Genomic DNA, 16,803 nt, shown 5'->3' with positions numbered 1-16,803 from the left:
CCAGGGAGCGACTTGTCCTGGTCACCCCGATAGTTAAGTGTCAGAAGTAGGAATTAAACTCAGGTCTGCCTTACCAACTCCAAGGGCAGTATGTTATTACTGTGTGTGTGTGTGTGTGTGTGTGTGTGTGTGTGTGTGTGTGTGTATACACAACTGTGTAATCGGGGGTGAAAGATGTTGTTTTCTTTGTCCTACTTAACCTCTATGTCCTAAAATGAGCCAACTCTAAGCTGGGGCCTTAATTTTCCCACATGGCTTTGCAGAGTCTTCTCTGGACAGGCCTGTTAGTTCATTAGCTACAGTTAATTGGCAGCCAGAAAGAATATTTAAGGATGATGGTCTCATGGAAACGCTCTTGGAGGAGCTGCTTTCACAAGCTGACTCTCCTACATAATGCCTGTGTGGCCTTAGGCTAGTCCTCTCCCATCTCCATTTCCTCATATGTAAAAGTTGGGGGCTGCCCTTGATGTATTCTGAGCTTCCTGCCAGTTCTCCATCCATGAGCTCACTTCCATCTCAAACAGTTTGTTGGCCACATGCCGATGGAATCAGATCAATCGATCCTCGATCATTTATTATGTGTCGTCTGTCTAGCATCCCATCAGGGAAGACAAGCGTGCCCTGCTCCCTAGAGTGGGATCTCATGAAATGCTCCTCTCGTCTTGTGTGGCAATCCCCACAGAGAGTTGGCATGGCAACCATATTCCCCCTCTCTGGCCCAGCCCAGACTTTGGTACCGCGAGGCTCGATCCTCTGGGAGACATAAAAACAAGGCATCTCCCAGAGAGGGTCTCGAGCCTTTCTTGGCACCGCCTGTGCTTTGCCCCGGGCTGAGATGGTGACAGCTTAGGTGGTGGCTTTGTTGAAGAGACCGGAAATCTCCTAAGCTCTTCTCCAGCCAATTAGGGGGAAATAAAGCGTTAATTTACCTTGTATTTGGTCAACATAATGGGCCTTTGGAGGACACAAGGCTCTGCATTGATCAAGTATGACTTGAGTTACATTATGAGAATGGTGGCACTGGGCACAACTCCTGCAAAGCAAGAACAAAAGTAGCAGCATTTACACATTGAGATAAAATTCCATGGTGGCTAGATTTTTCTGCGTTGGCATCATGGCTTCCTGATGCCTGAAATGCAAAGTAAAGTTTATTTGTTATCAGGGAAACACGTATAATCAGGGCTCCATTGATTCTTAGTGACTTAAAAGATGTTGTTTTTATGAAGGTATGAAGACAAAAGAATTTGTGTGGGGTCTAACTCTTCCAGGTAATCGACTCATTGAAAAGAAAAAAAAGGCACAAAATGACCCTATTATTCCTTGTATGTATTGGTACTTATTTAATCTCACTATTTTATCTTTCTTTTAGACTTGGCTCAGTTTCTGCCTCCTCCAGGAAGCCTTTGGGTTTTCAGTATTCCCTCCCTCTTGGAGTTGGACAGAAGGACCAGGATGGTGATTTTGGAACCTACCGGTTTTCATCGCAGGCTGTATCACAGGTGGGGCAATATTCACAGAAACGGCCAACAATCCGGGGATCGGTGCATTCGCACTTCCCGCACACACACGCTCCTCTTCCACTGCACACCTGGCCCTTGGAATTGATGCAGTGTTGGGCAGAGGAGGATGGACACTGGCAACGGTCTCCTTCCCAACCACGGAAGCACTTGCATCTCCCTGCTTCACATTCCCCATGCCCTGCAAGGAAGAAACTTTAGGGCATAAATTTGGTGCTCTGTGGACTTCAGGAACAGTTCCAAGACACTCACTGCCTTGTCAACTCCATTGAAACCTAGAGACAGGAAAATGAAGCCAGCCCCTTTGCTATTGGCCTAGCATCAATATTTGCTAGACCTGGTGAGTGACTGTTTCCAAGGCCATTCAACAGGGAGAAATCTCATCTTATTTTATGTACTGTGTTAACAAGCGTGAAGTCAACTCTCTATTAGGTTGGCATCAAGAGTATTTCATCCTGTGGCTTGGTGGAGTCATGTGGATTTTGCTTCAGCTAGAAATGAGATCTCCTAGACGACTTGATTTGTTCTGTACTCTATTTTTGGAAAAAACCAAAACAAAACTCTACTGACAAGATGCTGAACTCATGCTAATTATCTGAATTTGTAACCTGAAAAGGCAGGACATTCCGTTAAAGATCTCCATAGTGCATTGTGTTATGCCTGGCGTTTGCCAAAGGCTAGGAGAACCATAGAGGTCTATGAGTCAGACTCTGCTGGCATCTGAAGAAAGATCCTCCAAGTTCCCCGGTGGTTGGTCAAGCCTGTTGGGAAACAAAGTTAACTCATAGAAAATAGTAACTTATTTTTTGATTAGGTTCATTTGTTATAGAGGCAAAAGCCAACGGACCATACTCATAGCCATCCACCCGCAGCCTGGCATATGTCTGTTTGAATCCATAAAGTTTTACTCTAGGCCATCTTGCTCATAAATGTGAGACATTGGTCACAAAAGGCTGCTCTCTGGGAGAGAGGATGGGCGGAAACTTCAGAAGGAACTTCTCATGCATGGTCTCCTGGCAGCGGATCAAGATACTGTGCTTCATTTATACACAGGAGGTGGCCCATTGATATTTAATGCTGAACTCTGAACATTAGCGGGCCAAGCCAGAAAGAGGGTGGAACCACTGGATCACAGTCCTCGGATTCAAATTTAGAAGCTGCTGACCCTATTTACACTCCTTTTGTATAGAAATAGCTGAAATGATCATGGAATTAGCAAGAATACTCAAATGTCCAAATGAATCTGCCATCTCATTGATTTTGAATCTCCTTTCAGTAATATGATTTTCAACCAAGAATTGTTTTGTGGTCTTCTAAAACTGTTACTTTGGTCTTCTTAGTAAATTCACCACATAATCTACCACCTCACAACAATAATGGGAGGTAAATGCTCTCATCATTCTCATTTTACAGAAGAGGAGAATGAATCAAACAGGGATTAAGTGACTTGCTCAGAGTCATACAGCTAGTATGTATCTGAGGGGGAATTTGAACCCGGGTTTTCCTGATTCCAGGTATGGTGCTGTAAAAAGGAATTCTTTATTCTTTTTTTAATTTAATAGAGGACTTGGAGGTCCTCTTACCATAGAGATGTGTAGGGATTAACCAGCCCACAGTGACAGGAAGGAGAAACCACAGAGATAGGAAGTAAGGTAGAAAGAAGGGATAAAAGGGGGTCAGCGTCATTTGGTTGGGGGTGAGTTGTGGGGAAGTTGGCTGCTGGGAGTGTGCTGGGTTGGTGGTTGGTGTTTAGTTGCTAGAATATAAAGGCGGGCCTGAGCTTACTGAGAGGCTTTTTGGTTTTAGCCTTTAGAGGGCTTTTTGGCTTTTGGGTTTTGGCTTTTGGTTTTGGCTATTATGTTTTTTTCCTTTTCTTGAACTTTTTGGGAGGTGGCTAGTCTTTGTTGACAGACCTAATTGGGGTTATATTAAATACTAATTGGATTGGTTTTGATTGGGCTGGATTGGGTTGGAACTTTGTGGGGTGATTATTAGTTACAGGTAGATATAGGCAGTTTTAGGTAGTAATTATAGGTAGTTATAGGAAAACTAGTATAGACAGGACATTTTCTTTCTCTACCTCTTTCCTATATTTTTCTCCTTTACTATATTCATTTTACTATATTCTTCTACTATCTCTAGTTTAATTAAACTAAATTGTTAATTGTTAAAAGCTGCTAGAAGTTTTCTTTTCTCTGGCTTAAAAGGATAATATTAATTTACAACTCTACTATATTTTCATGAAAAACTTAAATTATTAAAAGCTGCTCTCTTATTTTGTCAAAACTCGTAATTTAACCTTTACTGTGACACCTAGATGACCAGAACAATTTATCTTCCAGTCATTCTGATAAAGGACATTATTAATCATTTAATCACTCATGTTCTAGTTCCTCATTGGTTGTATACTGCAGCTTACTGACATCCACCATGCACTGCTCCATTGCCCTCAGGAATCATTGTCATCTTTAATTATTTGGAGAATGTTGTATTCTATGCAACCATATGGCAACATCAGAAGATTGTTGGTTTAAAAAATGGACTTTTGTTTTCATGGGAAGTTTGGGGTTATTAAAAGTATTCTGCAGTTAGCTGAAGGCAATCCAGCTGGCTTTTCTTCAGCTGTTCAATTTTGGGCCCAACATGTTGTCAATCTACATAATTTATCTCAAACACGCATGATGATAGACATGTTCCAGAGGTTGTTCCTTCAAATCCATGTTGTAATCTAGTAATCTGGCAATGGTCATTCTTCATTCAGTTGGTCTTTCTTGCTCAGATAGTCAGTAATTTGAATGCAGATTTATTCTCAAAAGCTTTTCAGTTTTGAGGCTTGCCATAATTAGCATTTATGTCATCTGCAAATAGGAGCCTCTGGAGGAACTCAGCTCCCCAGATAATATGATCTAAGGGTGATAGGTCCACTGTTCTTGAGGGAGAAAATAATTCGTTGCCATGAATTTTCTAAATACCTTCTATTTTTCTTGTTTTTAGCACTCCTTTCATTTTGATCCTTAAATAATCCTGGGATGACTTTGCTTATTTTGCTATCTTTATCAAACTCAAAAAACAAAATGAAACAACACAAAAACAAACCATGTATTTGTTTTACTTTCCATTGTTTCTCTCTGTTTTATGAGGCAATGACTCCTGCAAATTGTCCTTCATCCTTCTTCATGAATTTTATAAACAAGACTGTATCCTAACCAGGTGTTGCCTTTGGTAGACACATTTCCATTTTCCACTTATTAAGTTACAAAATGTTGCTAAAGTGAGGCACTTTCTGGGCTCTTTTAGTTTCCTTATTGTGGCAATTAACTTACATTGTTTAACTGTCCAGATGAAATTATTATAATCAGTGAAAATATAATTTTTGTCATCTGTTCCTCATGTTTTGTTGTCAATTACTTTTTAAAATAGTAGGTGGTTAATTTGTTTAATATGTAAGTCATCCCATTTTCTCATTTTCTTGCATTTTACTAATTCTGATCATAGGTCTCACAAGTTGATGGTCTCCTTGGTACACAGACAGTTGACCCAGAATACATCAATAAGAAATCATTTCCTGGCAACCAGTTGTTTTCTTGAAGAAGCCACTTATGATAATATATATGTAAGAGACCTCAGGGTATTTATCTTGAATCACATGCTTTCCCAGACATTTCTCCTCATCCCTTTTTCCCCCTTTCTTAGACTTTTAAATTGGCAGCTATTCAAGTATATGTTGATTTAATTACTAGAGCCTTAAATTCTTTTTAGAATTTCTCCACCATTTTATCTTCAGCAACTAATACTGATGTACAAACTATAATTATTTTCATGGTGAGTTTTCTGCAAATATGTATCTTTAATACTACAAAACATGATGACTAAATATTCATTGTAATAAAGTTTATTCTTGCCTCTGAGAATATGATAAAATTTATTCATTCAATGTTTTTCTTTGCCTCTTCAAGGAATATTTTTGATCCATTCTCCAATTTAGCTACAATTTCTACTTTTGTTCTTATCAAGAATGTCTCGATTAACATGATTCAGCTTCTTGTCCATACATCCCCTTGCTGACCACTGGATAAGGGTCTTTCAGGGTAGTAATATTCAAATTAAAGTGAATAAATAATGTAAACATTGTGTGAATTTTAGACTCTGCTCCCTTCAAGCAACTCTAGATCATCACTGGAGAAGTAGAAGGATGTTCCAGAAGACTAAATGACAAATAATCCATCACCAGATGACAAGTATACTGATACTATGCCTTTCAGTCCTTAGCTAGGTTGGTCTTCTGAAAACAAACTTGATCTATTTTCAAGACCAAACTTGGGGGGCAGCTGGGTAGCTCAGTGGATTGAGAGCCAGGCCTAGAGACGGGAGGTCCTAGGTTAAAATCTGACCTCAGACACTTCCCAGCTGTGTGACCCTGGGCAAGTCACTTGACCCCCATTGCCCACCCTTACCACTCTTCTGCCTTGGAGTCAATACACAGTACTGACTCCAAGACAGAAGGTAAGGGTTTTAAAAAAAAAAAGACCAAACTTGAAGTATTTCCATTAATAAAGAACCTTCCTGAATTTGTTCTTCATTTGCATAGCCTTTGTGAACCTAGAGTTATCTCCATGCCATAGTAAACCATCAGAAGGGGCATTGGTGGGAAGAATAAAAACAAAGCTACAAAATGGCAAAAATTTCTATTCCAGTGGTCATAATTCAAGGCATCTTCTTCCAGTAGAGCCCTGTTCTCCTCCTCCATTCCTACCAGGATTCCTTGTGTCTTTGGTCTCTCCCTCAGTACGTTCAATTGAATTTTCTTAAAAAGTTGACTTGATGTGACTTGACCTGATGTATACTTCCTACTGCTCACCTAAGGAGCTAAAATGGCTAGTTAAGGTATTGATGGTGTTCTAAGGTCCTGAGGATTTCTAACAGTGTTGAGAGGAATGAGGCAATCTTCCATGACACTTGCTATGCTCTTCTATTGTCTATTCCTTACACTATCCTAAACTAGAGGAAGAGGAACAATATGAAAGAGGAAAAAATGCAATAGGAAAAAATGACCTACCTCAAAAAATAAGATCATTTCTCATAAAAGATGGGTAAAGCTTCTTTCCTTTCTGAAGCATTCACATTTTACTTTTTGAAATAAGATATTCTGGATGCCAAACATCTTGAAGGCAAAGTGAATAAGAAATACTCTTTCCAATTAAGGACTACATACGTTTAGAAATTCATGGATTACTTCAAGTTTCTTAAGCCACAGTCCATGAATTTGCTTTTATTTGAATATTTTGATAACTGTACTTCAATACAATTAGTTTCCTTTGTATTCTTATGTACTTATTTTATACATTTTAAAATAGCATCCTAATAAGGGGTTCAAAGGCTTCATCAGACTGCTAAAGGGGTCATGACACAGAAATGATTATGAACCTCTAGATTATTGGAATGGGGAAAAGTAGAGCAGGCCTTCCAGCAGAGGCAAGATGATCATTTACTGGGGATGCTAAAGGGAGTCTCTTTTCCTCTTTGGGTTGGATTAGATAAAGCTGCTGAAATTCCTTTCAATTTGAAACCGCTATAACTCTCTAAAATCATATCTGAAACCTTCATTTTACAGATGAGGAATTGAGGTCCAATGAGTTAAAGTTATTCCCCCAAAGTCACACACCTAGTTAGTCCCCAAACCTAAACTCAAAGTCAGCTGTGCTGACTCCTGGTCAATTAGAGCATACGGTGACCTTTATATGGGATATGAAAAAGTTTCAAACTTAGACAAGGTACTAATGCCATCGCAAAGATGTTACTGAAATAAATGAGCAGATGTTTTCATGGTCAATGGATTACAGAGAAAATGCAGAATGACAATGTTTTTGCCTTAAAATGGTCTTATTCTATTTCGCCCAATAAACAAGCATTTTCTAGAAATCCCAGGTCTTTTGCCTTTCCTCTAGATGGAAGGAAACATAATCAGCTAAATAATTTATTAGGTGATTATAATTTTTAAATGTTATGGATAAATGGTGCATGGAATGTAATAGAGAATAGAGAAATGTTTCAAATGAAATTCTTGACTTGTTTTCATGAATATCATTCTTGCACTTGACCATTACATTAATATTCTAACTAACTGGAAATGGTTAACTTACAAAACTTAAATGTATTTATACACAGAATTAAAGGAAAATATTGATGATAATAGCAACTCAAACTTATAAATTAAGGCTCCCCAAATGCTTTAAACATGTTATTTCATCTGATCCTTACATTGATATTATGATGTAATTGCTATTACTTTTTCCATTTTAGAGCTGCAGAAATTGAGGTCCAGAGAAATTATTTGCCCCAACTCAGATAAAAAAAACTAATCAATAATATGCTCCCTCATAATATGTATGCAAAAGATCTATTTCATCAGCAGCCCCGGATGGAAGACTCTCCCTCACCACAAATTATAATTTCTCTAAGACCTAATAGAGACATTCTTAGTAAGTGATTGGGGTACCTGGAGATTTCATGATTTGCCAAAGGTCTCAGTTACTATGTGTTAAAGGAGGGATCCAAACCTTCTTGACTCCAAACCCTCAACACTAATCTGTACCACCTCCTATTATCTATAAGTCTCTATTATTTTAGCAGCTATTTATTGGGAGACTCATAATAGTTTTTTTCAATTTTTTTTCCAAGAACGATAAATGGGTTGATTTATGAGTAGCTCTCAACGATTCCTTTAGAAAGAATATCCTTTGAGCTCTCATGGAAAGAAAATGTTTCTGTATGCTCATAGTGAATCTGATTCTGGCAGTGAGAAACGTGATTGACCTTTTCATTTCTTTTCCCTATAGAAGACCAGGAAATAGACAAGTATTTCCATTTGGGCAAGGTTAAAGATATACATGTGTATGCCTTGTGCAACTTGACAGCATTTTAGACATGTTTACCACATGAAACCCAAATGCTCGGGACAAATCCAATTCGGCTTAGTTTACACATGGTAATTTCATGCAGTGTTAACACAGAGACTAGTATAAAATGGAAGAGTAAAAGTGGCTTTAAAGTTCAGAGCTCACCAGCGCAAAGGTTTCCATGGTGATATGGGCAGGAAAAGTCATCCATTTCACAGTATTTTCCATATACTTTTCCAAGTTTAGTTTTGTGGCAGAAACATTTCCCACATATGCAAACACCTTGACCGCTGCAGACGGGCTGGTTCTGTTGTGCCTTACAACTGTCCAGAGGGAATCTGGCTTCATCAGAATGACACTTGTCCCCCTGGCATTGGGAGCAGGTAGGACCTAAGAGACTTTCATCTACGCATTTCCGCTTGGGGCTTCTGCCATCATCACACTGGCAGCTACAGTTCCTATAAATGTGGACTTTAGTACTTTCATTGAAACCAATGGGCTTGATGATGGCATAGCTGCCCCCACGAGCTCCATCACATTCATCCATGGTCATGGTGACATTGAACAGAACCTGGTGGAAAAAAAAAGGTACAGTGATCTTTACACATGCCAGCCATCTCTCCTCCCAAGAATAGATTATCTTCCAGCCAAATGGGATGGAGAAAGCACATGGGCTCATTTTGACCTTTAAGTTAACAAGGCAACAAGCATAACTTATGCACTTACTATGCTTCAGACACTGTGATAAAGCCTGGGAATATATATGAAGGAAAAACATGCCCTCAAGGAGTCTACAGTCTGATGGGCCAAGAAACATCTCCACTTGCCTACTAGAGGTCTCAAATTGGATGTCCCATCTTAAAACTCAATGTGTTCAAACCTGAACTCTTTATCTTTTCCCCCAAAAGTCTCCCCTTCAAAATGTCTTTAATATTGTTGAGGGTGTCCTTTAGGGGCCCAGGTTTGCAATCTATGTGTCATCCTTGACTCCTCATTCTTTCACATACACCCCCTTTATCCTATCTGTTATTGCCTCTTTTCAATGATCCCTTTATCACATCTCTAGCAAATGCCTATTTGTCTCCTCTGACCTTGGTGCAGACCCTCATCATGTCTCACCTGGACTACTGCAATAGCCTACTGGTGATTAAGCTTTTCCTCATCCAGTCCACCCTCCATTTAGCTGTCTAATTAATTGTCATGAAGCCTGGATCTGATAATGCTATCCTTCTACCTCAATAAAGTCCAGTAGATCTCCAAAGCTTCTAAACTCAAATTCTTCTTCCTAACTTTATCATCCTCTTATATCTCAGTTTCCCCACTTCCCTCATCCCATATCCACTATACACTTTCCAAGCCAAGGACACTGGCTTCCTTGCAACTGTTCCTCACAGGAGACCTTCTATCTCTAGATTCCAGGCATTTGCTCTCCCTCTTTATCTCCATCTCCTTTCCTTCCTGACTTACTTCAAGTCTAAATCTAAAATTCCAGCCTTTACAAAAAAGCCTTTTCCAGTCCTCTTTACTGTGAATGCTTTCCCCCAATGATGATCTCCAATTTTTCCTGCATATAGCTTGCTTGTGCATTATTGCTTTTATGTTGTCTCAATTAGACTGAGCTGGTTTTTGCCTTTCTTTGAATCCTGAATACTTAGTACTTGACTTATAGTAGATGTTTAAACACTTCTTGACTCATCAATTAGAAACAAAATAGATATAGAATAAATCTGAGGTCTCTACAGAAAGGAGGAGATGCTATTTTTAAAGGGGATGCTGATAGGAATCTTGCAGAAGTGAATATTTTATCTGAAACAAAGGAAGCCAGGGAAGGTCAGAGATAAAGATGAGGAGGGAGAAAAAAACAAGGCATGGGGACAATCAGTGAAAATTCCTGGAAGATAGAAATGGGATGTTTTGTTGGGAGGAATAAGCAAGGAAGCCAGCACCAATGAATCAAAGAGTCCATGGAAGGATATGAGCTATAAGGAGACTGAAATGAAGTAAAGGGAAGGATAGAAAGGGCTTTAAAAGCCAAATAGTGGAATTTATATTTGATCCTGGAGGTAACAGGGAGCCATTGCAATATACTGAATGGGGGGAAGGAATGACATGGTCAATCATGTGTTTTAGGGAAATCAATTTGACAGCTGAGTGTAAGATGGACTGGAATGAGAGAGATGTGAGGCTGGGACACCAACCAGCAGACCACGCAATAGTCCAGCATATGAGATGATGAAGGCACGAGGATAGTGGCAGTAGCAGAGGAAAGAAGGAGCATACATGCATGAGAGAACTTTTGAAGGTCAAACTAATAGAACTTGGCAACAGATTAGATACTGGAGGTGAGAGAGCATAGTGGGGAAAGGGAATAAATATTTATTAAACTCTTACATAAGCAAGACACTGACTTAAGTGCTCAACAAATATTGTCTCATTTGGTCCTCACAATAGCCCTGGGGAGGTAGGTGCTGTTAATATCTCCATTTGAGAAAAACTGAGGTAGACAGAGTTTAAATCACACAATGATTTAGTGCCTGACTGGATTTGAATCCAAGTCTTCTGGACTCTAAGCCCAGTGCTTTATAAACTATGCCACCTAGAGTGAGGAGAAAAGGAAGACACAGGCGAATAGAGAATAGTGGAGTCCTTGACTGTAATAAGACTGTGAGAAAGAAGACAGGCTTGGAGAGTAGAAGATAATGAATTTTATCATGGACATGCTGAGTTTAATATGTCTACAAGACATTCAGCTTGAACTGTAGTAGATATGAGATTGAAGGTCAGGAGAGAAGTCAGGACTAAATAATTAGATCTAAGATTCACTGGCTCTTTCCAATTCTTGGATTCTATGATCATATATTGATCTTTGATTCTTTGATCTTTGATTCTATGATCATATATTGAGAGTGAGGGAGAAGAGATGTACAGTCTACATGCTTGAATGGTTAACACAAAATATCCAGTAATCTAGAGCTATCAGGCACGTAAATGATGCAATGGCTAGAACTCTGGCCTCTGGCCTTATACACTTACTATCTCTATGATCCTGGGAAAGCCACTTCATCCTTTTTGCCTCCTTTTCCTCACCTGTGCAATGAGCTGGATGAGGAAACGGGAAGCCACTCTAGTATCTTTGCCAGGAAAATCCAAATAGGACCATGAAAAGTTGGACATGACTGAAAAACTAAATAACAAACTAGCAATTTTGGAGTTTGTAGGACCATCCTTGAACTGAAATAGGACTTCTGACATCATCTGTTCTATGTAACCTTCTTCTTTTGTAGAATAGAAAACTGAGGACCAGAGAAGTTGTGATATTTTTTCTAAAAGTTCCGCGAGTAGCAAGTAACAGAGCCAGGTTTAGAGCCAGATCCTCTCATGCCAAATCTTCTGCTCTTCCCACATGTTGCCTCTTTAGTTGAAAAGGATAGCAGAGACCATTTAGTATGGATTGTCTTGGTCAGGGCCCTCACAAGGCCTCCTGAAGATCTTGGGTGAATGAACCTCCCACCACCTCCCAAAGCACTCTCTTATCCTTCTGAAGAGTTTGACTGTTAAGGAGTTTTCCCTTATCTCATGTTTAGAGAAAGGCAACTAGCACCATGGTTAGGTCCTCTCAGAAAGGTTGATGTCAAGATCTGCCTCCACCATCCTGTAGGTGGTTGAAATGAGGAGGAATTAAGAAGGCACTGAATGTCCTGAAACTTGGAGTGTCAGCCAAGTCTACACACATCCCGAGTTCATGGATTCCCTGAAGGAAGAACCACCCTATGTTCCATCAGGGTGCAACAGGAATCCCATCCGTGTGGGAGACTCAGTGCAGAAAGTCTTTCCACTGATTTAGAACAGAACCTCCTTTATCATTCAGGATTTAGAGAATTTTCTGGGGCAATGAGTGGTTTAGTGGACTGGATTTGGGCGCATGCCTGGGCTGCACCGGAGGTAAGGCTTCCTTGCTCCAAGGTTGGCTCGCTCAATTCAGAAGACTTGGGTTCATATGGGGTGTCACCTCAAGTCATTAATAGCTGTGGGACTTTGGGTTGGTTACTTAAACTCCCCCCAACTTCAGTTTATTCCTCTATAAAATGATGGGGTTCGATTCTATGGCCTCCGAAGTTCCTTTCAGTTTGAAATGAGGTTCCTTTAATTGCCACCCACAACACCTCTGACTACTTCGGTGTAAGATTATAAACATACTATTGGTCCCCTCCTGTCTCACTTTGAAAGTGGGTGATGACTGCTGCTTTGTCATGTCACGAAATTCAGCAAAAGACCTCAGAGACTGTCCGTGATCCAGCTCACACCAAGTAGCTGGCCCTGACCTTGGGCACTGCCTACTGCCTGTGTTTAAGGCACTACCCCATGCCATCGAGCACGGTACCTGGCACAGTGGGCACTAAATACATATGTACTGATTGCTTATGATGACCTTACCGACAGATAGACTGAAGTTAAATTCCCCTTTTGTGAGAAGCCTTTCCTAGTCCCCCTTAATGCTAGGGTCTTGCCTCTGAGACTTTCTCCCATTTATCCTTCCTGGGTTTCGTATGTCCAGATGATTGCAGGTGGGGACCCCTATTCGAATGGGTGTGACTTGAAGGGAGGGACTGTGCTTTTTTTGTTCTCTCAGTCTTTAGCATAATGCCATGTACATAGTAGGTGCTTAATAAATGCTTATTTGTGATGTCTTATTCAGTTTCAAAATCCACCAACACAATAATCCATAAAACCAAAAATAGAAGGAAATCTTGGAAAGATAGTGACTTTTCCCAGAATGCTTCTGTCTGACCTCCATTTTAAAAAGAAGACGAGAAGCTAAACAATACAAGTCACAGGATCAATCACACTATCTTTTGTTACCGTAGTCCTCCGAGGTTTCTCATAGCCAGCCATCCTCTGAAGGAGCTGTCCAAGTGTCAGTCACATCCCTGTGCTGATGAGGTGGGATGGTGGGAGAAAACGGGCTGAAGGAGATGCTGTTATCAGAGCACCTGGGCTAAAGTTTCAGTTCTGGGAATCCCCAGAACTTTGTGAGTTGGGGGAAGTCACTTCACCTCCCGGGCCACCATTCTTCACCTTTAATGTGAAGTGGGTGGGCTGGTGACCTCGAAGGTCCCTTCCTCGCTCTCGGCTCTCGGAGCTGCTAAGTGACTTGTCTGTGGCGCTGAGCTGCTGCTATACGTTCAAGCTGGGATTTGAACCACGGCCCCTGGCTCTGCGCCCAGGACTTTCTCTGCTCGGGATTCAGTGCTCGCCTGGCTAAAATGCAGGGTCACGGATTATTTGGCGCGCGGCGCTGCTTCCACAGGCGAAGGCGGAGGGCTGCTCCCCTGTGGCTTTCCCAGTTGGCTGACCAGGATGCTCTAACAGACGTCCGTTCTGTTCTTTTTCCCAGAGGCCTGCGAGGAAGGCTAAACCCCCCCACTTCCTCCTGCCACTGGGTGCCAGCTTGGGGACAAATCTCAACGCTTTCTTCAATCAGGAGCCAAAATGAACGGCTTCTCCGATAGTCCTCGCCGCATTAAGCTTTGCTTCTATTTTCAATGTTAGAGAAGCTGCTCTGGGAGTCCAGAAGCCTCCCTTCTCACCTCTGAGGCTCGCAGGTGGCGTGTGGGGAGAGGCGAGCTCCCCGAGTGGCTTCATCCCCTGGACGGCATTGTAGACTCAGGGAGGACCCTTTGGGCTTGGCATGAACCAGGCACCCAGTTATGGCTCTTTTGCTTTTCTTGTCAGTCTCCTCTTTTTGGCTGTCTTCTGTGGCCTCCATTGTTGGCTCAGCCTAAAACTCGAACACTTCTGGAAAGTGCAAACTCTTCTTGGCTGGTCCAGCCATCATCGCAACTAAGACACACACACGTTTTTCTCCTGGTCTTTCTTCTCGGTCCGCAGGCATTGTATTTAATCAGAGATGGCCAATCGGAGCCTATTCTAGTTAGACTGTGTCAGGCTCCTTTTAAAAATCAACAGAGTTTGATGTTGCCTTAAACAAGTTGTATTTTTTTTTTCACGTACACGAATCCTAAGGATTAACAGATGTGTGGGGGCACAAGAAGGTTTGCAGCAGGAGGTGCTGCCAACATTAATAGGAAAGCCGAACTAAAGGGTTTACGTAATGAAGAGGTCATATGAGTTTTCCCGGGAGTAATACTGTTTGTACTACTCAGTTAAAGGAGAAAGAGAAAAAGAATTAGACAAAGAGGAGGAAGAATGTGAGAAGCAAGGAAAAGGGGCCTGCCAAGACTCCACCATTGAAAGGGAGGCTCACTCCTAAGAGATTAACCCTTCCCGAGCAAGTGCTTCATCCAGATCCCGCTTGCTCTTTCCCCTTTTTCAGTTTATGTTAACAAACGTACGTGCTGTTAAATCTGAAGGAAAACTAAGAGATGGACCCAGGACGGCCTTCTTTTTCATTTTTACAAAGGAGGCAGTTGAGGTCAAAGGAAAGAAAAGGACTTCCTCAGAGTCATGTGAGTTTGAAGGTGGAATCTCCCAGGACCTGCCTTTTAAAAACAATCTATTGGGTGATTAAATAAAAACCAGTAAGAACCATAAAATTGCAATAATTATTTTTTTTAAACCCTTGTACTTTGGTGTATTGTCTCATAGGTGGAAGAGTGGTAAGGGTGGGCAATGGGGGTCAAGTGACCTGCCCAGGGTCACACAGCTGGGAAGTGGCTGAGGCCGGATTTGAACCCAGGACCTCCTGTCTCTAGGCCCGACTCTCACTCCACTGAGCTACCCAGCTGCCCCCCTAACCATTAACTTTTTTATTTTTTATTTTTTATTTTTTAAACCCTCACCTTCCGTCTTGGAGTCAATACTGTGTATTGGCTCCAAGGCAGAAGAGTGGTAAGGGCTAGGCCATGGAGGTTAAGTGACTTGCCCAGGGTCACACAGCTGGGAAGTGGCTGAGGCCAGATTTGAACCTAGGACCTCCCGTCTCTAGGCCTGGCTCTCACTCCACTGAACTACCCAGCTGCCCCCAATAATTATTTTTTAAAAATATTATTTGATGGAACTTTGAATGGTTTCCATAGCGACATATTTTTAAAAAGATGTCTAAATTTCATTCTAATGAAGTCTAGATGCACCCTCTGGAAAGAAAGGCAGTGATAGTAAAAATTCACCAGGAGGGCAGCTGGGTAGCTCAGTGGATTGAGAGTCAGGCCAGGAGACGGGAGGTCCTGGGTTCAAATCTGGCCTCAGACACTTCCCAGCTGTGTGACCCTGGGCAAGTCACTTGACCCCCATTGCCCCCCCTGACCACTCTTCCACCTAGGAGCCAATACACAGAAGTTAAAGGTTTCAAAAAATTCACCAGAAATTTACAAATTTTTGTGAATATACTACAAGATATCAGTGCCATGATTTCACAAGTTAGGAGATTTTATTATCAAAGCACTGAAAAGCATCATTTATGCAAAGTACCTCTTTCAAAATGTTGCATACTAAACTCTTATATGTAATTGGGATTTAACTTTTAAATTTGTGTGTGTGTTTGTGTGTGTGTGTGTGTGTGTGTGTGTGTGATTTTCTAAAGAATCTATTTTATGGGCTTCAGTTTTTGTTTTCTTTGTTCTTTTTTTTTTTTTTGCACTTTTGTTTAAAAAATCATATTCAGATAGCATGTTTTTAGGGCTGGAAACACCTTATAAATCATTAAGTGCTATAACTCTTAATTTTATTGGTTGGGAATGGAGGCTTAGTCACCTTAGTCAAGGTGATCCAGGTATGGAGAGGGCAGAGAAAGTAGCATAAGCCGAGCTTTGCCTCTCATCCCACTGTTGTTCCTTTTTTTGCTTGATTCAATTTCATATGAGTCTTAGTTTAACTCTTTCTTTCCTTTTCTCTAAATCCTTGTTCCGCAGATCTCTGTGGGTAGGTTGGGCCAGTGCTACTAATAATAAAAAAAAGTGTTGAGAATCCAGATGTTTTCCTATCTTATTTCCCTCTAATTCTTCATATCTTCTTGCTCCCAGCTCTATCTCCTGAGATTTGACCTTATCTACTAGAATTTCCAGAGCTGAAAATAGCAAAGAGACATGAATAATGGAATCAGTAAATCACAGACACAGAGTTTGGAGCTGGAAGGAACCATGGAGACAACCTAGTCCAATTCAAGAGAATGTAAGCTTTACTTAAGAGTTGGAACATTTATATTTTGCATTTAATGAAATGCTTAACTTAAAGCCAGATCTCTCATTTTTATGGATGAGGAAACTGAAGTCTAAAAAAGGAAAATGACTTCCTCAAGTTCATACAAAGCACAAGCAATAGAGTTGAGATTTGAACCCAGGTTTCCTCCAAGTCCAGTAAATTCCCTACTACACTACTGATCAGAATACATAAAAGCACTAAATTGTCTCCGTGAAACTGGAGACTGGAAAGGC

General features: G+C 40.9%; 1 protein-coding gene across 1 annotated transcript in view; it reads right to left on the bottom strand.

The window, feature by feature from the left end:
• Positions 1 to 516: 516 nt before the first annotated feature.
• Positions 517 to 16,803, bottom strand: part of ITGB8 (integrin subunit beta 8) — a 96,586-nt gene continuing 80,299 nt past the window's right edge. Inside the window, exons 10-13 of the mRNA XM_044678852.1 lie at positions 8,579 to 8,984; positions 1,473 to 1,698; positions 930 to 1,033; positions 517 to 845 (exon numbers count right to left, since the gene is read on the bottom strand). Of these exons, the coding sequence (XP_044534787.1) occupies positions 517 to 845; positions 930 to 1,033; positions 1,473 to 1,698; positions 8,579 to 8,984 (1,065 nt within the window). The remainder of the gene's footprint in view (positions 846 to 929; positions 1,034 to 1,472; positions 1,699 to 8,578; positions 8,985 to 16,803) is intronic.

The sequence above is a fragment of the Gracilinanus agilis genome, chromosome 5, assembly GCF_016433145.1.
Source record: "Gracilinanus agilis isolate LMUSP501 chromosome 5, AgileGrace, whole genome shotgun sequence".
In the NCBI taxonomy this organism is placed as follows: Eukaryota; Metazoa; Chordata; class Mammalia; order Didelphimorphia; family Didelphidae; genus Gracilinanus; species Gracilinanus agilis.
Note: the sequence above shows the minus strand (reverse complement) of the source record. Positions and strands in the feature narration are given on the sequence as shown.